The following is a 27,863-nucleotide window of genomic DNA, read 5'->3' on the forward strand; positions in this document are numbered from 1 at the left end:
TAGATTTTGGCAGTCCTCTTTATCAACAAGTGTAGGGTTTTTTAAAATACATTATTATTTTATTCTTAATGATTGCAGAAAATTCTAGTTTTAGTGTAAAATAATACAACATATGTCTTCCCCCATCACTCATTCAAATATGTTAATCCAAAACTTTCTCTCCTTAGGGTCAACTCACTATCCTAAAAGTCCATCCTCCCAAGAAGAAGGAACAGAAAGACCTCTTTGTAAGAAAGGCGTGGGTATCCCATGAATGAGACAGCAGAAAACCGACTGGAGTACAGCAGGACTCCAGAGCCAGATATAAGGCTCAGAAAAGGGCACCAACTTGATGGTACAAGGGGAGGTGACAATGACATCCACCAAGGAGATTTGGAGCCTCTTGTAGAGGCATCTGCCCCTTCTTCCTATCATAAAAAAGTAAGTTAAAGTGGAAGGATGGTAAGTAAAACAAATTTATGGGAATATAGCTGGAGGAAGGATATTAAAAAGAAAGAGTACGGGGACTCTGCTGGAGAGAAGATGGCGTTTTGAAAAGGAACCCTGAGCACATTTGTAAGATTTTGAAGTCTCTCATTCTTAAGGTAGCTAGGAATTAGTTATGCCCTTTCTGTTGACACGTAAAACCGTACTTAAGCTGCTCTGTCTTATTTAAGAAAGGAAATGGGTTTTTGTAGTTACCATATATCCTTTATAATTCAGCCATGATTTAGTAATGACATTATCGTTTATAATTTTGGAGAAATCCTAATTGCATGCTGGAACTACTTCTCAGATAGAGTTTATCTCCAGTGCATACCTTGGGAGCCAGTAGAATTCTGGGAAAATAATCTAATCTTTCCTTTTACCTCGCAGAGAAAAGAGCAGCTTTTAAATGATTCAAGCAGCTGTACCAAGAGCGCAAAGGTGTAAATATCTGTGAGCAGGTCCCAGTGTCATTGTTAATAGACATTTTGCCATGTGCTTTGGAACCTTGCAGTTGTGTAGCACGTTCAGCGTTGTGTTTCTAGTACAGTGTTTCTCAGACTGTAGGTTATGCCCGTTAGTAGTTTGTGAAATTTATTTTGGTACTACAAGCAGTGTTAATTAGACCGCAAATAAAGATATTAAGGTGCATATATGTAGTAATATACCTTTAAACTATGTTATTTGATGAAATTGTTTAGCTTTATTTAGATATGTATGTGTTTATAGATATGAGTAATATATACATTTCTTACTGTGGGTTGTAGTTAGAAACATATTGAAAGCCTCTATTTGGAGCTGCATCTTTACCATAGTAAGAGATAAGCTTACTGTGTGGGTAATAGTGGTGCTGGTTGGAACTCGAGAGGGTTGTCTTGTCCTTTCAGGTCTTTTATAAGAATTTCACCAGAGGCTATTGTGGCAGGAAATTGAAGGTTATTTCTTCTTTTACCCTTGGTGACACTTTGTAAGCCAGCTTCATACTCTGGGCTAGTTGTGCTACATTGAAAGACTGTTTTTGTGTCCCTGTGTGTGCGTGTGCCCCCGCATTACAGGGCAGGATTAAAATCAAGATTTGCTTACTATGAGTATAGTGTAATTTGGCCTTCAAACTACCATTACTCTTTTTTTTTTTTTTTTTTTTACATTCATTTCATCTGTTTAGTTTTGGTTGCATTGGGTCTTTGTTGCTGCGCACGGGCTTTCTCTAGTTGCGGCAAGCAGGGGCTACTCGCTGCGGTGCGTGAGCCTCTCATCGTGGTGGCCTCTCTCGTTGCAGAGCACGGGCTTCAGGTACACGGGCTTCAGTAGTTGTGGCTCGCAGGCTCTAGAGCGCAGGCTCAGCAGTTGTGGCGCATGGGTTTGGTTGCTCTGTGGCACGTGGGGTCTTCCTGGACCAGGGATCAAACCTGTGGCCCCTGCATTGGCAGGTGGACTCCCAACCACTGTGCCACCAGGGAAGCCCTACCATTACTCTTTTAAAAGAAGTTTGGCAGATAGCTAGGGTAAGAACTTGCTTCCTTGCTTATGGCTTTGCTTTCTTGTTGATGTTTTACAATAACATGTACTAGCAGCTAAGACTCCCCTATTCAGGCTGAGCAGCTTGACTTTGCCTCCATTGCTGCTTAGGCCTAAGCAGTTACCGAAGCAGTAAGAACTGTCGCTAGGTTTGGATGAGGACTGGGTTATCTTTTCTTTTTTATTGTAGTAAACACATGACATACGTTATTGCTGACTGTATGCACTTTGTTGTGCCGCAGATCTCTAGAGCTTTTCCATCTTGCGTGAGTGAAACATCTACCCATTGAATAGCAACTCCCCATTTTCTCCACCCCACCAGCCCTGGGCACCCACCATCCTACCTTCTGCTTCTATGAGTTTGACAACTTTACATACCTCATATAAATGGAATCATGTAGTATTTGTCCTTCGGTGACTGTCTTGTTTCACTGAGCACAGCGTCCTCAGCGTCTGTTCATGTTGTAGCGTAAGACAAGCCTTTTTTTTTTAAGGCTGAGTAATATTTTATTGATATGTATATATCACTCTGTCTTTATCCATTCATCTACTGATGGTTGTTTAGGTTGTTTCTACCTTTTGGCTATTGTGAATAATGCTGCAGATATCTTTTCAAGGTACTGTTTTTAGTTCTTTTGGATTAATATCCAGCAGTGGGATTACTGGGTCATATGGTAGTTCTGTTTTTAATTTTTTAGGAACTTCCATACTGCTTTCCATAGTAGCTGAACCATTTTACATTCCCATCAGCAGTGTACAGGGGTTGTAATTTCTCCATATCCTCATCAACACTTTATTTTCTTTTTTGATAATGGCTGTCCTAACAGATGTGACTGTGGTATCTCATTGTAGTTTTCATTTGTGTTTCCCTGATGATTAGTGATGTTGAGCATCCTTTTCATATACCTGTTGGCCATTTATATGTCTTTTAGAGACATGTCTATTCAAGTCCTTTGCACATTTTTAAGTTGGGTTTGTTTTTGTTTGTTTGGTTTTTGCTGTTCAGTTATAGGAGTTCCTTATATATCTTGGATATTAACCCCTTATCAGATCCATGGTTTGCAGATATTTTCTCCTGTCCTTAGGTTACCTTTTCACTCTCAATTGTCTTCTTTGCTATAAAGGAGCTTTGTGGTATGACATAGTCCTATTTTTCTAATTTTGCTTTTGTTGTGATATTGGTGTCATATTTCTTCATGCCCAGTGTCACAAAGCTTTTTTTTTTTTAGGAAATGCTCAACATCTTTAATCATTAAGGAAACTCAAGTCAAAACCTCAATGTGATACCACTTTATATGCACAAGAATGGTTAAAATTTTTTTGCAAGGGGGACAGTTAACAAGCATTCATGAAGATGCGAACCCTCATATATGCTGAGGGTAATATAAATGGTATAGCTGCTCTAGAAAAACTGTCACCAGTTCTTCAAAAAGTTAAATAGAGTTATCATATAACCCAGCAAATACCACTTTAAGGTTTATACCCAAGAGAAATAAAAATATACATCAAAATAAAACTTTATATGTATGTTCCTAACAGCACTATTTATGAGTCAAAAAGTACAAACAACTCAAATGTCCATCACTTACTTGATGAATAGATATATTAAATGAGGTATATCCATAAAATGGAATATTTTTGGCAAAAAAAAAAGAAAGAAATACTGTTACATACTACCACACGGATAAACCTTGAAAATGTTCTGCTAAATGAAGGAAGCCAGTCACAAAGATGACATATTTAATTATTCTGTTTATTTGAAATGTCTAGAATAGGCAAATCTATGGAGACAGAAGGTAGATTTGTGGTTGTCAAGTGCTGGGGGGATGGGGAAATGGAGAGTCACTGCTAATGGGTATGGGGTTTCTTTTGGGGTGATGAAAATGTTTTAAAATTGACTATGTCATGAAGCTTTTCCTCTACATTTTCTTCTAGGATATTTATAGTTTCAGGTCTCACATTTAACTTTTTTTTTCTTTTTGGCTGTGCTGCATGGCTTGTGGGATCTTAGGTCCCTGACCAGATCAAACCAGGGCCCTTGGCAGTGAAAGCATGGAGTCCTAACCACTGGACTGCCAGGGAATTCCCACATCTAACTTATTTTTAGTTAAGTCATTTTGAATTCGTTTTTGTGTATGGTGTAAGCTAAGGGTCCAGTTTCATTCTTTGGCATGTGGATATCCAGTTTTTCCAACACCATTTGTTGAAGAGACTATCATTTCCCCATTGTGTAGTCTTGCCACTCTTGCCGAAGATCTGTATATGTGTGGGTTTATTTCTGTGCCCTCTCTTCTGTTGCATTGGTCTGTGTGGCTGTCTTTATGCCGGTACCATACTGCTTTGATTACTGTAGCTTTGTAATATGTCTCTAAGTCAGGAAGTGATGCCTCAAGCTTTGCTGTTCTTTCTCAGGACTATTTTGACTATTCAGAGTCCTTTGTCATTCCATATGAATTTTAGGATTGTTTTTTCTATGACTGGGGTTATCTAAAAGGAAGTGGAAATGTAATAAGCAGAACTGGATAAGGCTTGACTCGGTTATTGAAGGACTAAAAGGTATTCCAGGCCAAGGGAATAGCAGATGTGAAGACTCAGAAGTAAGAAATAGCATGATGCTTTTAGGGAATAGTAATAATGATAATAGCTAACGTGTTTTGAGTATACATTGGTGTATATTGATGTGTGAACCTGCAAAACGTCTGGTATAGCTAGAGTGAAAGGTACAAGGGTTTCAGTTTGTTAGCAAGTGAGCCTAGACGACTGGGGCCTAAAATCCAGATCTTTAGCCTCCCAGTCCAGTGTTCTTCCACCCTCCAGAGTTCTTTCTGAAATGTGTAGTGTTGTGTACTGGTTAAAGTGGATAGACCATTACTTCTAGGCCTCTGGCTCTAAAGCATCAGCTCTTTTGCTGAACTTTATAGTTTGTGTTTTGTAACCATCTTTAGATAAAAACACAAAAGAGGCATTTCAAACCAGGTTACCCTTGATCTTTAGTTTTATGACTTTATTTCGTATCTCTGAGTTTTTAAGGTATTAAGTTGAATAAAGAGAGCAGCCTTTATGGTTGTCCTACTTTTCCTCTGCTCCAAATTCTTCTTCATAAATGGGGACTGGAGCCAACTCTTCATTCATTCAACCTAGGAATTATTTTCTTGAACTGATTTGCTTTAACCAAACTCATAAGAATGCCACTGTTTATTAGTTTATCATAAGAAATCTAACTTGTAATTAGACTCCCGTCTGCCAATCACTTCATTTTCTTTTCTTGAGGAGGTCTACTTAGGAAATTCAGTTAAGATTAGAGGCAGTTGCTTTGTGAGAATTAAAAAAAAAAACTTGGATGATTTTAAAGGTCTTTCCCATCAATCTTTGATAGCGATAGCTAGTCTTTACAGGCTGAGTCTGTATGTTTCTAGGCTGGCCAAAGTGAGTGTTCAGATAGACTGGCTGTTGTACCTCTGTTGGACGACAGCAGAGATGCAGTCATCGGTGCTTACTCTTTCAGCTATCATTTTTTGAAGACCCCTTAATTTCTACTAACCCCTGTGTTTGTGTGTTAGCTATATCAGCTTGCTAATGCCCTTACTACACATTGCAGATTTCTAAATTTAAGGCTGGATTCATTCAACCTGTCAACTTTCCAAAAAGACCATCAAAATAACCTGTTGATGTTATAACTGAATCACTTTGCTGTACACCTGAAACTAGCACAACGTTGTAAATTAACTGTACTTCAGTTTAAAAAATGGTTAATAAAAAAAGCAAGCAAACAAAAATAACCTGTTGATCAGACTAAGCGAAGTTTCTTATTTACTGCGGTGAGAGTGAGCACACTCTGAAGCGTCTTGCTTTGGAAGGAGAGGCCGTGGCTGGCTGTGGGTAGGGTTTGCGGTCTGACTTCTCGTGGTCTAAAGCAGGTCTTGCAATACAAAGATCGTATTAACATTGCGCAGAGCTTGTGATAGATTAGGACAGTTGGAGCAAGTCTGGTGAGCAAGTTCTTACTTGATAAGTGAGTAGGTGTGCCCAGTTCAGTAATTTATTATACTAAGGAGCTGGTTGAGCCGTCTAATGTTAAGTGAATTTCTGAGAAGCTCCTAAAGCTAACAGCAAAGCTACCTACTGCTTTGTACCTTAATCTTCCTGGGCAAGGGTTTCCTGAACAAATGAGGTCATGTTGTGTAGGGGCCTTAGATCTTAGTCCTCATAGTTACTTGAATGCAGAAGCCTCAGTTCTCACTGACCTCTGTAGGGCATATACATTTTAATCAAACTTTGCCGTTCCGGCCTCTGGGTATCTTACCATTTCCTTGACCTTTATCTTCTAACTGTGGATGGTGTTATGACCGTAGATCTCTGTGGCACTTTGTCTACTGACTTCAACTAGTATTTAAATATATAATTTATGTCTTGCTACTCCGCTAAATGCACCCTAAGTTTCAGCTGAACTGAACTAGTCTCTTTTCTTCAAAATGGTACTTTTGCTTTTCCCTCTTGACAGTTCTTTTAATTCGTCTTTCCAAAATTCTATTCCTCATGCAGCCTTTCCCGAGCTCCACACTCCGTCTTTAAACTGGCTGTGCCTTATTTCTTAGTCATTTATGTAGCTAATTCAGCCCCTTATTAGATTGTATGCCCGTGGAAGACAGAGACTATATTTTACTCTTATTTTTTTTTTTTGCGGTTCGCGGGCCTCTCACTGCCGTGGCCTCTCCCGTTGCGGAGCACAGGCTCCGGACGAGCAGGCTCAGCGGCCGTGGCTCACGGGCCCAGCCGCTCCATGGCATGTGGGATCCTTCCGGACCGGGGCACGAACCCGTGTCCCCTGCATCGGCAGGCAGACTCTCAACCACTGCGCCACCAGGGAAGTCCTACTCATCTTTTTAAAAATCCGCTTAATATTTATTAAACTGAATTACTCTGTTGAACTGAGTTGGGCTAAAGCAGATAAACGCCCAATAGACTGATGAATTATTTTCATATAGGACTTTCATCTTTATCACTCTGGTTCTCTCTTTCCAAAGGTAAAATACACTCCAGAGAATTAACATTTTAGGTTGCAGTTTGTACGGATCATCAGAGTTGGATATTGTTGTGTTTTGAGGTATAACCCACTTTAACTCTTCTCACAGATGGACTTCACTGAAGATAGGAGGAGGAAAAGATTTGAAAGTGTCTTTGTACTCACTTCAGAGCACTGACCTCTCTTTAAGTTTAAATATAGTGATTTATTCATAGAAAGCCTTAGAGAATTAAGGTTTATGCCTTTATTTTAGGCAGCTTTGGTTTTAATTATCATTTACAATGTCCTGTGTCTTCAAAACTTATTTTGATAACAGTTAGAGATATGACAACAGGAGCAGAACAGAGCAAATGTTTAACCCTTGTATGTGATCATCTTAGTATAGATGCAGTTTAGTATTGAAACAGATCTTTGGGTGCTGTGGTTTAGTGGCTACTAGAAGGGAAATTAAAAGTAATTTCCACTCATGACAGGGTAGTTCTTTAGAGTTAATATTGGAAGACAGATGTTTTTATATATGTAGTGCTCAGCACAGACTTTCCAAACCGTCATTATGTGGCAGAGCTATAAACTTGCCCGTGTGCCCTGGAGAAAACATTTTTGTCTTGTGTTCTAGCCACTGCTTGACTCTACCACTTAATTCCTACATGTTAACCTCTGTTTAACCAGGGGAACTATATTTACCACCACCCACTCTGTGTAGATCCCTAATTGGCAACTCCACAATGCTTGAACACAACAAATAACTATTTATGGTCTAGTGTTTTAGACATTTGTTTTTTGAAGACATGTTGGTGAGTATTCTGTTATAGGAGGGTGGGAAGTGGGGATAATGTTTGGTAGATCAGCAGACTTATTAATACTTTGCTCTTCTGAAGGAAATGTTCTTTTATAAAAATTCAGAAATCTTGCTGACATGTTGGGATGGGTGGAAGTATTTATCTTTACTGGGGTGTGTATTTGACCACTGACCACATTCTGCTTCATAACACATACACTGGACCATGGGAGGTGGAAATATTACCGTTGGTGGTATTTATTAATAAAAAACTGATCCCCACCACCCCCCCCCAAAAAAAAAACACCTGGATGAAGCTACATATCTTAGTAATGTAATGTACAGTGAAATTCTTGCCTTACATATAGGATCGCGTTCTTTGAATTGAGGTTAGCTCTTTAGAAGCACCATTTTGGATAGAAGGGCAGTTGTAAAAGATGAGAAGAGAAATGCATACAGGCAGCCCTGATGCTCTGCGAGTTTCCAGCATGCATGAGTTTCAGCTACCATGCGTTCGTTAAATAATATCAGTCCCTCCACAGTATGGTTCAGATTTTAGTTACTGTGGTTTATTTACTGTGAGTAATTCTTAAAGTACCAACTCTCTGCTGTCTCTCCAGTCCACAGATGATGGTGCAAACAGTAGATGTTCATTGTATTGATGACTTCTTTGAAAGTCTGTCAGTGACTGGTCAGTGTACATCTGTTACTCACTTAATCCATGAGACAGCAAAGTGTGTTGCTTCCCAGTGATAAACCCATGCGACCCTTTATAAAAATGGATAATCAAAAGAGGGAATAGGCTGACAAAGATAAAATGAACGTGATAATGGCGAACGTGAAAATCAAGTCAAACATAAATAGGAGTTAGAGAAGCAATAGCTGACTGTGGGAATGTTGGCACTGCCTGCCGCCACTTAAAGAGATTCTAGATCTGCAGCCAGAGGATCTTAGTGAGGGCAGGCTTGTCGCCATAAAGGAGTATCGTGTGACAGAGGATGTGGATGGCCAGTGGCAGGCAGAAAGGTCAGATGAAGGGAATGCCTAAGGATGGTTCATGACTTTGAAAGTGCAAAGAATAAAACGTTGAAACCCTGATCCAAACTTAGAAAGTACGACAGTTTGCCAAGGCGTAGAGAATATGCTCACTGTGTGTTCTAAGTTAAACAACAAGAAGGCACACACCGCTCACATCGCTCTTGGTAACTTTTTTTAACCAATAAGCGGTTAATTCTCAGTGTTTCTGTTCTAAAATATAGCAGGCTAAATAAATACTGGTTTTCACTAGTCTGTTTCTTTGTACATGTAAAACTGACAGAGATTTTAATGTTTTGACAGCATTTTGTTCAGGTCATGCAATAGTCCCCACTGGTCATTAAGATTGCCAAACGTGATTTTGGCTTGCACAGTTTTTACATCCTGAGCTACCATGTGGAACGAGGGCTGTCTGTATGTGTCGTGGCCTTTTGGCCCAATGTCTGTTACCCACAGAAACAGGCCGTTTCATAACTAGAAAAATGTGTGAGGGGAGTGAATAGAGCAGGAACTCTGTGGACCTGAGTTGAATTTCTGACTCTAGGTGTGTTACCTTGAACACATCATTTAACCTCAGGTTTCTCATCTCTAAAGTGGTAGCTGCTCAGTGAATACTTCTTGAGTGTTTTGAATGAATGCTTACCATTTAGCCCCGGCACTAGTAACCACTTATTAGTAAGTAGCTCACTTATTAGCATCTTTCACAGAGAAGGATCTGATAAGTTTTTTTTTTTTCTGATGTGAACACAGTATTGAACTGTGACATACATAATTTGGGGTGTATAGACCCTCTCATTGTTTCTTTAGATCAGAGTTTCTCACTCCCTGGTGACATTTTGCCATTGTAGGATGTTTAACAGTATCCTGGCCCCTACCTACTGGATGCCAGTAGCATTCCCACTACTTGTGACATGTAAAAGTGAATCCAGTTATTGCCAGATGTCCCCTGGGAGCGGGTGGGGGTAAAATTACCCCTAGCTGAGATCAACCTGCTTTAGACTTTTAAAGTATTTTCTTAATTTACTTCTCTCCTTTCCTGTTTCCCTTCTTCAACCATACCTTCTCTCTGTTGCCAAAGTGATAGTTTCCAAATGCAAGTCTAGTGCTCAGCTTGCCCTGCTCTCATATCCATTAAATGCTCAGTCCTGCCTGCAGGGTAAAGCCTGAAGCCCAGGAGCATCAGAAGCTTTCAAGGAGCTGGTTCCTACCGAACTCCACCTCCATTCCTCTCCCTCCGTTTTTTTTACTTTTTTTTATTTTTAAGCATTTTATTGAGGTATGATTTACACAAACATTGTATTATGGGGTAATTTAAACACATTAAAATGTGTTTAAAATGCCCAAATCTTAGATATATAGCACAGTGACACTACATATGTGTGACGACCACGCAGATCAAGATTCAGATTATTTCCATCATTCAGAAACTTCCCTTTATGCCCTTGCAGTCAGTAACCCCTCCCTCACCCCCATTCCCAGTGGTCGCCATTATTGTGACTCCTACCACAGTAGATTTGTTTTGCTTGTTGCTGACCTTGATACAAATGGAATCATGTGACACACACTGTCTTAATAATGGCTTCTTTCACTTGGCATGTTTCTGCTACTCACCCATATTGTTTTGTGTCAGTTCTTTATTACGGAAGAGTATTCTGTTATATAAATCTATCACACCTGTTTATCCAGTTTCTTATTGTTCGACAATTGGGTTATTTCTGGTTATGAATAAAGCTACATTGTACGTCTTTACCTTCTTTAAAAATTTTTTATTGTGGCAAAATTTATAATGTAAAATTTGCCATTCTGACCCCTTTAAAGTACACAGTTCAGTGACACTAATTGTGTTCACAGTGTTGTGCAACCATTGCTGTGACTTCCAGAGTTCTTCATCACCCCAGAGAGACTTAAGGAGCAGCTCTTCATGCCTTCCTCCCCCCAGCCCAGTGTTTGGGAACCTCTAGTTTACTTCCTGTCTCTGTGACTTTGGTTATTCTAGGTGTTTCATGTAAGTGCAGTTGTTGTGTGGGGGGCATTTCACTGAGCATGATGTTCTCAGAGTTTATCCCTGTGGTGGCCTGCGCCAGAACTTCATTCCTTGTTTTTGTTGTTAACTTTTTATTTTATGTAGGAGTATCGTTGATTAACAATGTGTTAGTTTCAGGTGTACAAGGAAGCGATTCAATTATACATATACATGTATCTATTCTTTTTCAAACTCTTTTCCCAGTTAGGTTGTTACAGAATATTGAGCAGAGTTCCCTGTGCTGTACAGTAGGTCCCTGTTGATTATCCATTTTAAATATAGCCGTGTGTATATGTCAATCCCAAACTCCCTAACTGTCACCCCCCCACTGTAACCATAAGTTTGTTCTCTAAGTCTGTGAGTCTGTTTCTGTTTTGTAAATAAGTTCATTTGTATCATTTTTTTTTTAGATTCTGCATGTGAGCATACGACATTTCTCTTTGTCTGACTTATTTCACTCAGTATGACAATCTCGAGGTCCATCCATGTTGCTGCAGATGGCATTATTTCATTCTTTTTAATGGCTGAGTAATATTCCATTGTATATATGCACCACATCTTCTGTATCCACTCTTCATTCCTTTTTATGACTGACTAGTATTCTGTTGTTAGCTAGGCTAGGTCTCTTCCCTCATCCACAGGCATTTGGATTGCTTCCTTACTCACCTCCTTTGGCCTTGCATCACATTTACTTTGTTGCCACAGCTGTGCTAAACTCTGTACTCTTTGTATGGAGCTTTTTCTTCCCTCTGTGTTTTTGGATTCGGGCTGTTACCTTTCCCTGTCATGTCTGACTGGTGAACTCTTAACGCATTTTCCAGGGCTTGCTTCAGATGTTACCTTTCTGGAAAACTTTCTAGCAGTGCCAGAGTTAACTTTTCTCTTTTCTGTTTGCATCAGACCTTGTCCATACTATAGACTAGCTCATTGCTATGGGTTTTTTTGGTTGTTTGTTTGACTTACAGGGGTGCCTTCCCCACTAGGCTGTGGCACCTACTTCAGTGTTCTCAGTACGTAGCCCATCATCATGAGAAAGACCGTCACTTATTTATGGCCGGAGTCCTAGGCCCTGGGATAGTTTCTTTTATTCATTATCTTTGTTCCTTAAACAGATGTGCAGTGTAGTGCAGTGCTGTGAAAATCATTTTGCAGGTGAGGAAACTGATGCTTATTGAGATTGTATGTAATTTTGTCAAAGATCACACAATTTATCATTAGTCAAGGTTTATCTGGCTTCAGAGTCACTTTTATCCATTGGCAAGCCAACTTTTCCTAAAAACTGTTTAAGTGAATAAACAGTTTTTTCCTCTGTTCGGTGTTCAACCGAGACCATACATCTTGCATTCTCAATGTTTTCTGTTTTCTTGTAATAAACATGTGTTAAGCACTGCTGAGAATCAAAGCTGTCCTCCCCCATAGCAGTGCCATTGTTCTCCTCCTCCCTGCTATGGGAAGTTGATGAGTTCATCTCTCTTTCCTGTAGACGTGGACAGTGGTGGGTGCCCACCCAGAGAGGTGCCCTCTCCTCATTTTCCTTTCCTCAGTCTGTAGTAAAGGTTACCTATGTGAAGTGCCTTCGCTTCTGCCAGTGAGGCTGCCTTGCCTTTCCCTGTCAGCGGTCCTCCACGAATCCAAGTGCACTTGATCCCGTTGGTATCGCAGACTGTCTGCAACTTAGTCAGGTTTTACTTTTGATAGTACAGGAAACATGTAACTGTGTTCTGTGTGCTTATTTGTAGTTTTATTGGAAACTGCTGGCGTGATTTATTTGTCTGAGAATCAAGATTGAATCCATGTTTCTGTTTCTCTTTGTGAAGAATGAACTGCATGTTAAACATGCATAAATACTGGACCTATTTTATGTTTTATATAAATTTACATTTTATACTTAAAAAAATCAGTCCGCTAATCATTTCAAGCTGTTGTCTATTTTCAGTTTTCATATAATTGATGATTTAATGGAATTTTATCACCTTTATTTTGTTTAATAAGGCACAATCCTCAAACCTTTTAAAGCATTAATTAATCTAGCAACTTGGTAAGTATATAAAATATTGGCACAGCTGTTCTGGGAGCAATGGAAGAAGACAAACATACACTTAAAATCTAGTTTAGGAAGCGTTACCGTGAAAAAGTAACATTCTGTCAAATGTGAAATAAAACAGTGTAAGTCAGTGAACAAGAGCTGTACATTAGTTGTCAAATGAGCAGTCTGGACTTGAAGTGCTGGAGAAATTCAGAAGAGGAGGCATGTTATGGGTTAGGTGGAGCCTACATTTTCTGGTGAAAATGGCTTCTTGTTTGCAGGGAGTGAAACACATTGAAATGTTACAATGGTTTGTAGCCCTCCAGACGGCTGTGTTAATATCTGTGTTATTGAAATTTCACAGGATTGGGGGAAGCAATCTAAAAAATGTTCCTAGAAAGGTAGAGGGGCTGTGGAGGGGTGTGGGAGGGAAACATGGAACCTTCTTGAAGGAAAGGTAGAGAAACACTATGCGAGAGTAGTTAAGAGGTTTAAACAGGAACATGATGGTGATGGGCTGGCATGGAGGGCCAGGAAGGTAAGTTTTGGGTAAGTAGAGAAGGGGAGGGTGTTTTCTTGGTGAGACTACTAGAGAAGCAGATTCAAGATGGTTTTCTCGGAGAACATAATTTAAAAAAAATTGAGATTGGGTGCATAGCATGTCTCACATGCTGCCTAATACCCTCTAGTTATCTTGAAAAGTGAAGAAAGTAAAATCTTAGGATTTCTTTTGAAACATGTTCAAATTCACGTTTTGTGGTAGATGACCTCCGTGTGCTCAGCGTCCCCGGTTAGTTTTCTGATTGCAGTTCTCCCCCTCATGCAGTTATGGGGGCAGTGCTGTTCACCTGGCAGACACTTAGCTTAGGAAGTACTTTCCTGTGGTGTCATTATTCACTGAGTGACAGAACCACCAAATTTTAGAGAATGGAGAAGACTGGAGAGATTTAAACTTCTCCTTTTAGATGGAAATGAGAAAAATTGAGGCTCAGAAAGGTTGAGAGACCTGTCTACGTTAGCGGTTAAACCAGGCTTACTCCTGGCATCTCCTGAGTTCTAGTCCATTGCCCTTCTTACAACTTCATTTTGTCTAAACCAGCAGGCACCTTGACCTGGAGACTGCAGGTTGTCACGTCTTCCTGCATTTCCCCAGACACAGTGATCATTTCCTCACCTGTGTGGAAAGACGATGGGTTTCGTCTTTTTTACTTTTCCACTTCGTTAGTTTTAACCTTGGGCCACTTACTTAGCCTCTTTGCCTAATGTTCTTTATATGTTTTGATGAGAATACTATTCTAGTAAGGGGGTTGTCAGGATTAAGTTAGATGGCCTTTTCTTTGTGCTCAGTGTATATTAAGAATTTGGTAAATGTAGTTTTTTTCCTCCTTTCTTTCTTTTCCCCTGGAGCACTTCCCACATTGTATTTATTTTACACGTGCCAGGTGGGATTCTTGGAGATTTCCCCTCAGTAATCTCTCAACTTTATATGTTTAATAGTATTATGTGGTCTATGGGTATAATTCTTAAAATAAAAAACAAAGCATTCAAGGCTACTCGTTGAATAGGAGTGCTGCTGCCATAGTTCAGTTGTCTGTCAGAGAAGGATCAGGCACCTCTTGTTCATTTTCAGTACTCATAACAATTCTATAATAAACAGACCTTGCTTCCTATATATGTTACTTGTCTGAGCCTTGTTTTGACCTTAAGAGAATTTCATTGTAATTCTTCAAGGAAAAGGTATTGTTTGGTTCCTTTGGCTCCTGGTCTCTGTCCCTGACTGTTTCTGTGATTGCCTTGCAGAGCTTGGAGGAACGTCGGTGCGATGATGGAGCGTCTCAGGAGGACGAGGGGTTTATGGGCATGTCCCCCCTCTTACAAGCCCACCACGCCATGGAGAGAATGGAAGAGTTTGTGTGCAAGGTAAGGTGGCCCTTTCTTGTTGTTTCCGTGCTGTATGTTTAGTCCTTCCCAAACAGGAAACTTTAAGGAGAGAGGCGTGTGGCGGTGTGGGGGGGCAGAAGCAGTGTCAAGACTTTAACCCTGTTCAAGGCACAGGTTCTGTTTGCCTGCACAGCCGTGATAAAGGTTTGATAGCACTACATTGTCCAGCTGGGAAGCAAGGCTTTCCTGAAAATAGGTTCACAGAGTAGATGTCTTGTTGACCATTTAGACAAGACAGAATGGAAAAGTTGGGGGGGTTCGATGCCTGGAGATGCTGAAGTGCCATCTCCAAGTCCCTTGAATCTGTTCTACTATGATAGCAAATGTGCTACTCTTCTTGGGGATCGTGTGGCTCATCAGACTCCTCTTCAGGTAGGAATTGCCCAGTTTTCACACACGTCTGGTATCTTCAGTGTAGCTGGTATGTTTTCTGATTCATTAGGATCCACGTGGGGATTTTTCCCCCGTAAAATGGTAACTGGAATTGGGGTTGCTTGTTTAGAGAAAATGGTCAGGGACCCTGGTACGGGTATAGCCGCTCGGTCCATTCCGTAGGAGCCCTGGCAGGCATGACCTGAGGTCAGCACAGCACAGTGTGTGTGTGTGTGTGTGTGTGTGTGTGTGTGTGTGTGTGTGTGTGTGTGTGTGTGTAAATTCATTTATTAAACATTTTTGAAGGACTCTTGATCATTTAGAGAAAAATTTTTCTGACACTTAGCTTTTTCATGAGTTTTATGAAACCAAGACTTTTTATGCGTGTAATCGTAGATCCTGAAAACTAAATTTAGGTTTTCCTACATTCATAATGATTCTAGAAACAATTGGGGCCAGTTGACTTAGAGTCCTAAACTTTGGACCAGAGCTGAGAAGAGAATGTTATAATCTGGATATAGACATCTCTTCCAAGACAGAGGGATTGGGGAGTGGGGGGAGGAGTGGGGGGAGGAGTGGGAGGAGTGTCTAAACATTTATGGATCTACTTTTAGAGCCTCGGAAATTTGAATCATTGTTTGAAAACTGGTGAAGAAAAAGCCAAGCAAAACAATAGACCCATTCTAGTAATCAGTGTCTCTGGAGAATTGGCACAAAAGGATACAAAAGATATATTTTGTTTTTCAAAAAGCAAGTTTGGTGTTAAATCTCAAAGTTCAATAATATTCAGTGTCCGGCCATTAGGGACTTTTATATTAATGGATCCGTGGGGTCCTGTAGCTAACTTGACTGTCTTTTTGTTCTCCCTTCCGAACCAAGAGTAGAGAATAAAGCAGATAAAACTTTCCAGTTTAAGAGCTAATGGGTGAATAAATGGGCACTTTTTTGCTACAGACTATAATTTACTGAAGGAAAAGTAGTGATTATTACCAACCCCTTATCATCCGCTAGCAGTGTGTCTGTGACCAGAGGGAGAGGCTTCCTGGGTCGCCCCACACACTGTGGCCCAGCACCAGACCGTCCTTGATAAACCTCATGACACAGGGTTCTTTCTTGGATTGGAAGCAAGTAGACAGTTTAAAATGAAGTGTCCTGTCACCTTGCTGGTCCAGGTACTTTCCCTTTTGGGAAAGCTTTTCTTGTAGGGATAGGGAACAAAACCATTTAGGCTTACAGAGCATCCAAGTTTGATCTTGGTGTCTCTTTCCCAGCCTTCAGTAGTTGCTGTTTACGAGCATCGTCAGGCCCATGTGGGATAGGAGGTGTTCTGTGGGTCACTTCTGTAAATTAAGTTTTGTGCATTATATGGTCTAATACAAACCTAGTGGATCATTGCTAAGATGTTTGATTTAGGCATTGTCCTTGTCAAGCTTATAAGTAGATGTGTCTTTGACTAAGCTGTGACCTTATTCTTCCCCAGGAGGGGAAAGAGAATACCTGTTTGGGTTGGCGTTTGGCTACACTGCAAGTTGAGCCACGTGGGTGCAGTGTCTGAAAATGACACTAATACAGTATAATTATGAAAGCACAGCTCCTTGGTCCAGTCTTCAGACACCAGAATGTTTGTTTAGAAACAATGGGGAAAGTCGCTCTGACAGTGTAAGCATGTAAGAAACTCGGCATTCTTTTGGACTATTTTGGCTGTGTGGTGGATGACACAGTAGCACTTTTCATATGATCACAGCAGAGCTGTTTCCATGTTGTGAACTGCCTTGAGGGAGGTGAGGATTGATTTCTATCTTAGAAAATAAAATTCTCCCAAAATAAAACAGAGTAGCAGCATCTTGTAACAAATTATTTTATTCTGTTGTATGTTAGGAGCAAGCAGGGAATGGCCAGAGTAGCCCAGGCCTCAGGTTTTGAGTTGGAAGGTGAAAGGGCCAGTGGGGAGGGTAGGGACAGAAGGGAGAGTAAGTTTGAGAGTGAAGAGTGTCACTGCTATTCTTCAGTTGTTTGTGCCCACTCCCTTTGGAGTTCCAGAGGATCAGTTCTCTGAAAACGCCCCTAAGGAAGGATTAGGGGGAGCAGAGGACAGCAGACTCTTGTGGAGGGAAAGGGTGAGCATGGTGGCTGGCAGGTGTGGGGTTCAGCCGTGCTGCTGGCCACAGGGGCGTCGATGTCAGAGTGGAAGCCACAGGTAGACATGCTACTGCATCCTTCCTTGCATCTTTTCGGCTCAGCAGAAGCAGGTTAGATTTTAGGCTTAAGTGATTTTGTGGTGTGAGCTCACTGGGCTGAGAGACATGATTAGGAGCAGAGTGAAGACACACACTTTTCCGGAGGGGCTTCCACACTCCTGATCCCTTTCCTTTAGAGTCTGATGGGGGCCTGACGGCGAGGAAAGGGGGGACCTGGAGGGCAGGAGGGCTGAGCCCCTTTGCCGGCTCCGCAGCGTTGGTCATCAGCTCTCAGGTGGCAGCCTGCGGGGACAGGCAGGACTGCGCATCACCTTTGGCGGGGATGCTGGGGTTTGCCGCCTCATTTATGAAGTGCTTTGGGTCATTTCCTGTGATCCTCACAGCTTCCTCACCAAGTGATCGAAGCACTCGTGTCCTTGTTTTATAAATGCAGACACTGAGGCTTGAGGATTTTGTCATTAATTAAAGCTCATTCAACTGGTTAATGGCAGAGATCCAAGGTTTTCTGACTCCTGTGCTCTTCTCCACTTGCCGTATTTGCTGTGATGGGAAGAGAAAGAGTAAGGGAGAGGGAGAGACTTTAGCAGAAGGTACATAAGTGTGAGTCTAGGTTCTTCTTTCACCAACAGGGATATTAAGTATAAAAATGGTCTTACTTAACACGACAGGGATTTTTCAGAGGTAAAGTCTGTGGTGGAGGATGAAGGAAGGGTGGGGTGTCTGTATGGGTGGAACTTCAGCCCCCTCACTCTACCTTTAGCCAGATTGAAACAGAGCTTGAAAGCACTCTTTTTGGGTATTTTCTATAACTTCATTTCATTTGCTCTTCCCTTTTCCTAAGAAAAGTCCTGTCCCCGTCCCCCCATCCCCTGCCTTTAAAAAATGTTTTTCCTCAGTCAAGTTTTTAAAACCTCAGAATATAGGACATTATACTTTTGAATGTTATTTGTCTTTCTAAAGATAAGCTATTTTTTCTCATTATCAGCCAGTGTGGTAAGAGATAGCTGTCAGTATTGCTCAGTAGACATTAAACTCCGACGTATTTGCTAATGTTCTTCCAGGTCTGGGAAGGTCGGTGGCGAGTGATCCCTCATGATGTGCTACCCGACTGGCTCAAGGATAACGACTTCCTCTTACATGGACACCGGCCCCCGATGCCTTCTTTCCGGGCCTGTTTTAAGAGCATTTTCAGAATACACACTGAGACAGGCAACATCTGGACACATCTCTTAGGTATGTAACAGCAGTGATACAATGTGATCATTCTGTTTCTCCCCCCACCAGTGTAATTGAGGGTAAGGACGGAACTTAAAAAATGTATTTTGGATTTGCCGTTTTTGTTTTCTGGATTTCTAATGATGAAGTTTCTCAGTGGTTGTCTCTGTGGTAGTCCTCGTTGACACGATGGTTTTATTATAGCTAGGTTGTATTTCTCTCTACTAGATTTTCAGACATGTCCTTAAACCAGGCAAAGGAAAAGGCACTGTACAGAATGGGTTTTAATGTTTTAATGAGCATGGAGAGGAAGGTAGTTATTTAATAGAAGTAAGCTGATTTTTGAAAGTCATTACTTAGAATATTCACAATTCAATTTCAGTTTGTCTTGAAGCAGAATGTGATCTATGATATTTCTTTCCATCATGATTGCACATTAAAGAAAGAATGCAGTGGAGGAGAGAACAGTCTTTTCAACAAATGATGTTGGGAAAAACTGAGTAACTATTATGCAAAAGAATGAAGTTGGACTCCTAATTCACACACCATATAGAAAAATTAAGATGGATCAAAGACCTAAACATAAGAGCTAAAACTATGAACCCATTAGGAGAGAACATAGATGTAAATCTTTATGACCTTGGACTAAGTGACAGTTTCTTAGAATTGACACCTAAAGCATAAGCAACCAAAGAAAAAATAAATTGGACTTGATCGAAATTAAAAACTTGGGACTTCGCTGGTGGTCCAGTGGTTAAGAATCCGCCTTCCAATGCAGGGGACACAGGTTCAATCCCTGATCGGGGACCTAAAATCCCACGTGCTGTGGGGCAACTAAGCCTGCATGCTGCAACTACTGAGCCCACACGCCACAACTAGAGGGAAGCCCGCATGCTGTAACTAAGACCTGATGCAGCCAAATAAATAAAATATTTAAAAAAATTTTTAAACTTCTGGGACTTCCCTGGCGGTACAGTGGTTAAGACTCCACAGTTCCAATGCAGGGGCCATGGGTTCGATCCCTGGTTGGGGAACTAAGATCCCACATGCTGTGCAGCGTGACCAAAAAATTAAAAAAAAAAAAACTTCTGTGTGTCAAAGGACATTATCAAGAAAGTAAAAAGGTAACCCACAGAATGGGGGAGAATATTTGCCAATCATATATCTGGTAAGGGTCTAGTGAAGAATTCTTACAACTAAACAATAAAAAGACAACTCAGTTTTTAAAATGGGGAAAGCATCGGAATAGACATACAAGTGGCCAGTGAACACACGAAAAGGCGCTCAGCATCCTGAGTCGTTTGAGGGAGGCGCAGTGAGCTACCACCTCACAATCACTAGAATGGCTGCTGTCACGAAGATGGAAAATAACAAGTCCTTGCCAGGATGTGGAAAGGCTAGAACTCACGTGCATTGCTGGTGGAAGGTAAAACGGTGCAACCCACAGAAAATACTTTGGCAGTTCCTCAGAAAGTTAAACAGAGTTACTGGCAATTTTAATCCTAGGTATATATCCAAGAGAATTGAAAACACGTTCACACAAAAACGTGTACGTGAGTGTTCTTAGCATTATTCATAATAATGCTGAAAGTGGAGACAGCCCATGTGTCAGCTGACGGGTGAATAAAATGCGGTATAATCCACATAATGGCCATAGAAGGGGTGGACTGCTGATAACGTACTACAGCACGGGTGGGCCTTGAAAACATGCGAAGTGGAAGGAGCCGGACACAAAGGCCAAGTATGGTATGATCCATATACATGAAATACCCAGAATGGGGAAATCCATAGAGACAGAAAGTAAGTTAGTGGTTGCCTAGGGTTGTCTAGTGGGGAATGGGAGATGGCTGAACAGGTATAGGACTTCTTTTTGGGGTAATGAAAATGTTCTAGAATTAAATGGTGGTGATGATCCCACAACCTTGTGAATATACTGAATAGTCTGGCCTGACCCCATTTGATGTGCATTTCTTACCCCGCATTTGATTTCCACTGTGACTGCAAGTTCCAGACTGCTAGTACAGTGAGAACAGAATAGACAGTCAAGTTTGTTGCTGACTTCTACTCGAGGGTAAATGCTTTATTAAATGGATCAAACAGAATCACTTAGTAAATGTTTAACTTCTTAATTTCTGTGCCAGTCTTGTGTTAAGTGGCCTTTCCCTAGGCAATAAGAACATGGTATCTCACTGTGAAGAACAGTTTAAAAACTGCTTATGAAATGGCCCAAATGGGCATTTCACTGTCCTTAACTCCCCAATCTGTTGGGCCAACGGGTGAGGACCAGAGAAGCATAAGGTTCCTTGACAGCTATTGGTGGAGAAAGCTGTATTTCCTAGCAGAGTTTGGAGGTATCAGCATTCACTGCAAAGGAAAATGCAGAATGGGCCTTTGAAACCTGGGCTACAGTGTAAATGCCAAAAACTTTATAAATGAAATTTCACGTGGGATCTAGAGGTAGAAGTGGGTTTTTCTACTTTTTTAGTTCTATCTTTTTTTTTTAAAACATCTTTATTGGTGTATAATTGCTTTACAATGGTGTGTTAGTTTCTGCTTTATAACAGTGAATCAGCTATACGTATACATATATCCCCATATCTCTTCCCTCTTGCATCTGCGTCCCACCCTCCCTATCCCACCCCTGTAGGTGGTCACAAAGCACCGAGCTGATCTCCCTGTGCTATGTGGCTGCTTCCCACTAGCTATCTGTTTTACATTTGGTAGTGTATATAAGTCCATGCCACTCTCTTCTAGTTTTTTGAGAAGTAGCAGGCATTGTCTGTTTTCTTTTTTGGATTAGTAGTAAGTTATTCTGTATACTGAGTTTGTGAAACTGAGAAGCATATGATACCAACAGTATTTGGAGTAGACCAACATTTTGGATAAGGTTCAGTTATTTGGAAAAATTTGGAAAGTTCTCATGGAACTTTCGATTTGGATGTCAGGATTGAAAACATAATCAGTATATAGCACTTCAGTGTATCTTCAAAAGGATAATCCTTTCTCTCTTCCCGTACTCTTTCCTAGGTTGTGTATTCTTCCTGTGCCTGGGGATCTTTTATATGTTTCGTCCAAACATCTCCTTTGTGGCCCCCGTGCAAGAGAAGGTGGTCTTTGGATTATTCTTCTTGGGGGCCATTCTCTGCCTTTCTTTTTCGTGGCTCTTCCATACAGTCTACTGCCACTCAGAAGGGGTCTCCCGTGTCTTCTCTAAGTAAGTACCTGCAAAGTGCATATTTGATCAGTGATGTAGAGTCCATGGGCTAGGGGAGAACTTCCAGCAGAGGTGGCAGGACCCTTGATACCATCCGCTGGGAACTTTGATCGGAACCTGTAGCAGGCAGTAATTTTTAACATTAAATGGATTTTTTTTTTTTTTCTGTCCTAGACTGGATTACTCTGGTATTGCTCTTCTCATTATGGGAAGCTTTGTCCCTTGGCTTTATTATTCTTTCTACTGTAACCCACAACCGTGCTTCATCTACTTGATTGTCATCTGTGTGCTGGGCATCGCAGCCATCATCGTCTCCCAGTGGGACATGTTCGCTACCCCGCAGTACCGGGGGGTGAGAGCAGGTAAGAGCTCGCCGAGGGCCCACGCTGGACCCGCATCTATTTGCCAGGCTTCGTTAAAGGGTCACCGTTGCCCAAGCATTACGTGAGGTACTTGTGGTGCAAAGATGGAGAAATCACAGTTCCTGTTCTCGAGGGCCTCGTAATGTAGTAGGGGTGTCAGAGTGGAGGGGGTGCTGAGCTATTGCAGTTGACGTATTTGGGGCAATACAGTGTACATGAGTTTAGGCCCATACACTGTCCTTATGGCTGTGGCTCCGTAACCTTTGTAAAATAATGATTCCTCTTTCTCAGCTCAAGGTGTACTTTTTATAGTGATTAGTTTTTTTTGTTGTCATTTTTTGTTTTGTTATGTATTTTCATTTTATTAAAAAAATTTTTTTTCCTATGTATTTTCATTTTAAAATGTGTAAAAAAGAAGTCTTCACTCCCAACTGATTGTGTTCTAAACCACACATCTTTTCTGATGTAGAGATAAAGAGGCTTTTTGTATTTAGGATAATGCCTGTTTAGTTGGAGATCAGTGGAAAGCCAAAAGCCCCTTCCTGTGTGAGGGCCTAGACTGGTGACTGACCCCTCGGAGCCAGGGCTGTGTCTTCAATTTTCTACCCACCCAGTGTCAAACCCAGTACCTCCTGAGAATGAACAGGAAGTATTAGAAGGAATACTTTTCCTTTCAACCTTTTTGTTTTAAACCATTTTGTATCAAAGTCTAAGCCACAGTTTATCTGCAGTTACCTAGAAGGTTAGAAGTTAGAATTAACTTCGTGTTAATGAGCACTGTTGTAACTCTGTCCTCTTCCCTTTTGAGGATTTCTTTGAGCACGTGAGCAGTGGTCAGGGTTGGCTGCAAGTGTTACTGAACCAGACCTGGGTCTGCTTGCCGTGCCAGTCTGCTGACACCGGCTTGTGGTGGAGGACAGCGCAGCATTGATATTGTGAGGCGCCAGACGAGGAGTCCGGGGCAGCTAGTGCTCAGAAAACTTGAACTCCCTGATGGTTTGGGGGGAACAGTTTTTATAGGCAAAATTTGGGGGAGGTCTGCATGGTGTGTGACCTCCCTCTGATTGATTGATGGGGGGGTAACCGGGTGGTGTTCCAGAAACCTCAGTCGTTGGCCTTCTGGTTGCAGCCAGTCTGGGGTCCCCACGCTTGTGCTCAGCCTGAAGTCACCATCCTCCGCCGGGTGGGCCCCAGTTCCTATAGAAGAGCTCTGAGACATGCATCAGGTTGGGTCCCTTGAGGAGGAACCGGACCGTGTGCCCCTTTCCTGCACTGTTGTTCTTGACTTCTCCGCCTTTGCTTCTGCATTCCCTCACTCCTCTAATTAGTAACTGTTGGAATCTGCCCTTGGAATTCAGGAAAGGTCTAGGAGGCTGAAACCTTTTTCCTGCAAATAAGAAATGGGGGACACGGAAGGGCTTTTGTGCCTGGGAGGGCCCCACCAGGTCCTGCTGGGTTTCAGTCCCCCCCTTTCCTGTGATATGCCTCAATCTTGGGGGGAACAGGTATTGGACAAGAGGACAACGTTTTGAATAGAGGCTGATCATGAACTCGCAGAGAACTTGGTTTCCCCAGCGGTGCTCAGCTGTGGTGTTCAGCCCGGAGCACGAGACATGGGAACGCTTCGGTTGAGTGGAGCTGCGTGGCCTGCGGTCTGTGCACGTCAGAGGGTCCACGTTCCTGAGCCTTTGGCTTTGGGAATGATGGGCACGACCACCAGCAGCCTCCGCCTAACACGTGGAGGAGAAGCGCAGTGAAGGGATAGGAGCACGATGGTTTCGGGGGTGGGGGTGGGGTAGGAAATAGTGAGTCAGCACTGCCCTTGCTCCACCCTAGGGGATGCCCGTGTCATCTACGAGTGTGCACTCGGCATTGGTGCACAGGTATTGGTGCACATCGGTGGGCGCTTGCTTGTAACATCCAAAGCAAGTAATAGGCACCTCGTTTTTGAGAAAGCTTATTACCAGATGGTGGTTTGTTTGGCAAAGGTCATTCTTACTTGTGTGTCAGAGCAGCTCCTGGCTGCTGAGGGACGTCCCTGTGGTGCTTTGTTGACCCACTCCCTTCACAGTGGTTTTAGATCCGCGTTACCTTTAAACTTTTTTGGATCGTGACATTTTCTGTTACAACCCTAAACATGTCTTATTTTATATATATATATATATATATATATATATATATATATATATAAAAAATAATAAAACTTGGACAAAATGGCACTTAACCCTCCACTTGACACAGTCTGATTTTTTTTTATATTTTTTATTTTAGTCTAGTTCATTAAAAAAAAAAAAGCCTCATCCAGACTCAGTTTGTCTCATAACCTAGGTCATATCCAGAAGTTTGAAAAACACTGCTGTAGAGGGTTTTGAGGGCAGTCCGCTGTGATGGAGCCTTGCTGACACACTGTATCTGACCGGTGCTCTGGGGCCCTCTCCCTTCCTCATCCCCACCTCCGTCCTTTCCACCCTACTCTCCCCCCAGGAATGTCTGGTGCCTCAAAGGGAAGATGAAGTATGTAAAACTGCTCTGTACTGTGTCTTTAAAGTATCTGTGTATCTGTGTATCTTTAAAGAAGCAGCATTTAGGGGTGCTTTGAGCAAACCCCTAGAGCTGTCTGTTTCTGAAACACCCAGCAGCATAATCCCAGACCCCTTGAAGACTGCTGGCTTGTTAAGCTAAGCCTTTCTCAACAGGAGGCTCTTTGCATTTGTAAATAGATCTCCTTTTTAGAACTTAGATGTGCTGTCTTGCATGTCAGAATCACAGAGTTTGAAGAACCTTCATTTTCCTTTTGACCAAAAAGCTGATGTTGTCGCATCCTGCTGTGAAATATTCAGTTTACAGAATCACTGGTACTGTGCCAAAGTTCTCCTTCCTCGTTTTCACTGTGTTCTTACGATTCCCAGGAGTGTTCTTGGGCCTTGGCCTGAGTGGCGTCATTCCCACCTTGCATTATGTCATCTCGGAGGGCTTCCTGAAGGCCGCCACCATAGGGCAGATCGGCTGGTTGATGCTGATGGCCAGCCTGTATATCACGGGAGCAGCCCTGTACGCTGCCCGCATCCCCGAGCGCTTCTTTCCCGGCAAGTGTGACATCTGGGTGAGTATGGTCAGGGGTGGTCAGTGTCTATCCGTCCATCTGTTAGTGGGTTATTGGCAGACAGGGAAGTGGAATCATTGAGGAAGGTTCAGACTCACAATCCAGATATGTGTATCCTAGCCCTCAGTCTCCCTCATGATTTGTGTCTCTCTGGACAGTAAGTACCGTACTGACTAGTGTTTATTGGTAACTGACATGCGGTGGTGCCTGGCACAGAGCTGAGGGAGCGCTTTACAGGGACGGCCTCGTTAGATACACTGGCCCCGTAAAGTGTAACAGCTGCTATCAGTGCCTTCACTCGACAGCTTGGGAAATGAGGGTTCGGGAGATTAGGTAACTCCTTATCCAGCACCCCTGCCTATTAGGTGGCAGGAGTGGAATTTCAGTCTGTGCCCCTGTGCCCTACACTGTGTGGCAGGTCTTCTAGTCCTTCTTCGTCTGGTTTCCTCGTGTATGAGATGAGGGTGACAGAGCAGGTTTTTACCAAGGTCCTTTTTGATACCAAAGTTCAGTGATCTGTAATGAGGGACTGATACACGTGTTTGGCTGGAAGAGGAGGTAGGATAACTAGATGTGGTTAATGGTAAGAAAGGAGGAGAGAGGGGGCAGAAAATACAAGGGACCAATAGACAGACACTTTTGTAACTGAAGGTGGCCTGAGGCGTGTCAGCAGTGCGGTGCTGTCTGACGTGGGACCCAACCTTCCGGGATTCTGCTCCTCCTGCCGCTACTGATGATCACAGACTGAGCTGGTCCTCTGTCCCTTCAAAGCTTAGCTCTTCATGTAAAAGAAAATGCTAGTTTAGGTCATCTTTGGGACTTCGAATGATCAAATTTATCTTTCTGAGATTGCCTCATCATGGTTTTGACATTGATATGGAGAAATTTTCACACCCCTCCCCGCCTTTTTGGAAAATGAATCCCCTTTGGCTTCCTCGGAAGTATTTCTTCGGAAGTGGCTTGTGGATCCCTCTAGTTTACACTTCTAAAATCAATGTCTTTCCCTTGATAATTGGTTTTGCCATTTTTCATGTTGAGACTATAATGAGAGAATAGTGTAAGTTTTGAAGTCATACTTGGTACACTGAGCAATAACCCCCTTTGATATGAACTAGCATTCGGCAGAACAATTAAATCAGAACCATCACATGCTTGTAGACCAGCTTCTGACTTGAGAAGGAAGTAGAAGGCCCTGCTTTCCTAGTCCTTTTAAAATAATAATAATAAATAAATACATTTATTTGTTTATCTTCGGCTGTGTTGGGTCTTTGTTGCTGCGCGCGGGCTTTCTCTAGTTGCGGCGAGCGGGGGCTACTCTTCGTCGCAGTGCACGGGCTTCTCATTACAGTGGCTTCTCTTGTTGCGGAGCATGGGCTCTAGGTGCGCGGGCTCAGTAGTTGTGGCGCACGGGCTTAGTTGCTCCGCGGCATGTGGGATCTTCCCGGACCAGGGCTCAAACCCGTGTCCCCTGCATTGGCAGGTAGATTCTTAACTACTGCGCCACCAAGGAAGTCCCTTTCCTAGTCTTTTTTAAAAAAATAAATTTATTTATTTTTGGCTGTGTTGGGTCTTCGTTGCCGTTGCGCGGGCTTTGTCTAGTTGCAGCGAGCGGGGAGGCTGCTCTGCGTTGCAGTACGCGGGCTTCTCATTGCAGTGGCTTCCCTTGTTGTGGAGCACAGGCTCTAGGCGTGCGGGCTTCAGTAGTTGTGGCGCGCGGGCTTCAGTAGTTGTGGCGCGTGGGCTTAGTTGCTCCACGGCATGTGGGATCTTCCCGGACCAGGACTCAAACCCATGTCCCCTGCATTGGCAGGTGGATTCTTAACCACTGCGCCAGCAAGGAAGTCCCCCTCTACTAGTCTTTTGATGTCGTATCTTCATGTAATTCTGGCGTCTTAGAGCTGAAGGAAACTCTAGCCACCAGGTATTTTGACCCTCGACCCCATCCTGGAAGTCCCTTTGTTTCCTAGGAGAGCAGCATTTAAATGATGTCCTAGTCCATGACAGCAGTGAGGGAAACACCCCTGTGTCTGACCGTCGCCTGCTGCTCGGCATCACGGGGTCCTCAGGGCTTTGTGGCCTGTTGGCAGCACCTGCCCCGAGTCCGCCAAGTCCCCAGTGTCAGGCACGCATGTGTTCATGTCTCGAGCTTAGGGCTGCAGCTTGATTTCTGTGGGGACAGCTGGCCTTCAACTCAGCAGGATGTGATATGCCTGCCGCATGCTCCGAGGTCTGTGGATGCCTGGAATCTGAGCTGTGGCATCCACCCCCACCCCCTGCTCGGCGTAAATGATCTTCAGGACCTTCTGCCAACGTTTAACAATGTGTCTCTCTCCCCCCACACCCCGCCCTGCTCCAGTTTCACTCCCATCAGCTCTTCCACATCTTCGTGGTGGCCGGCGCTTTCGTTCACTTCCACGGTGTCTCGAACCTCCAGGAGTTCCGCTTCATGATCGGCGGAGGCTGCAGTGAAGAAGATGCACTGTGATACCTGCCGGTGGCCGGGGACTGTGACCCTTTACCAGGGCCTGTGGTGCCTGCAGGCCCCCCCACTGGCCGGCGACGCCAGTACCGGAGGAGCCCCAAACCCTGG

At 42.7% G+C, this 27,863-nt stretch overlaps 1 protein-coding gene across 1 annotated transcript; it reads left to right on the plus strand.

The window, feature by feature from the left end:
• The first annotated feature begins 168 nt into the window (after positions 1–168).
• On the plus strand, positions 169–27,787 carry ADIPOR2 (adiponectin receptor 2). The gene is made up of 7 exons (XM_065886673.1): positions 169–420; positions 14,669–14,788; positions 18,441–18,612; positions 21,622–21,808; positions 21,983–22,170; positions 25,080–25,273; positions 27,630–27,787. Exons 1-7 carry the CDS (start codon positions 250–252, stop codon positions 27,756–27,758), a joined length of 1,161 nt encoding a protein of 386 aa, XP_065742745.1. The 5' UTR covers positions 169–249; the 3' UTR covers positions 27,759–27,787.
• Positions 27,788–27,863: the final 76 nt, after the last annotated feature.

This window comes from Phocoena phocoena, chromosome 11 (genome assembly GCF_963924675.1).
Source record: "Phocoena phocoena chromosome 11, mPhoPho1.1, whole genome shotgun sequence".
Lineage (NCBI taxonomy): Eukaryota > Metazoa > Chordata > Mammalia > Artiodactyla > Phocoenidae > Phocoena > Phocoena phocoena.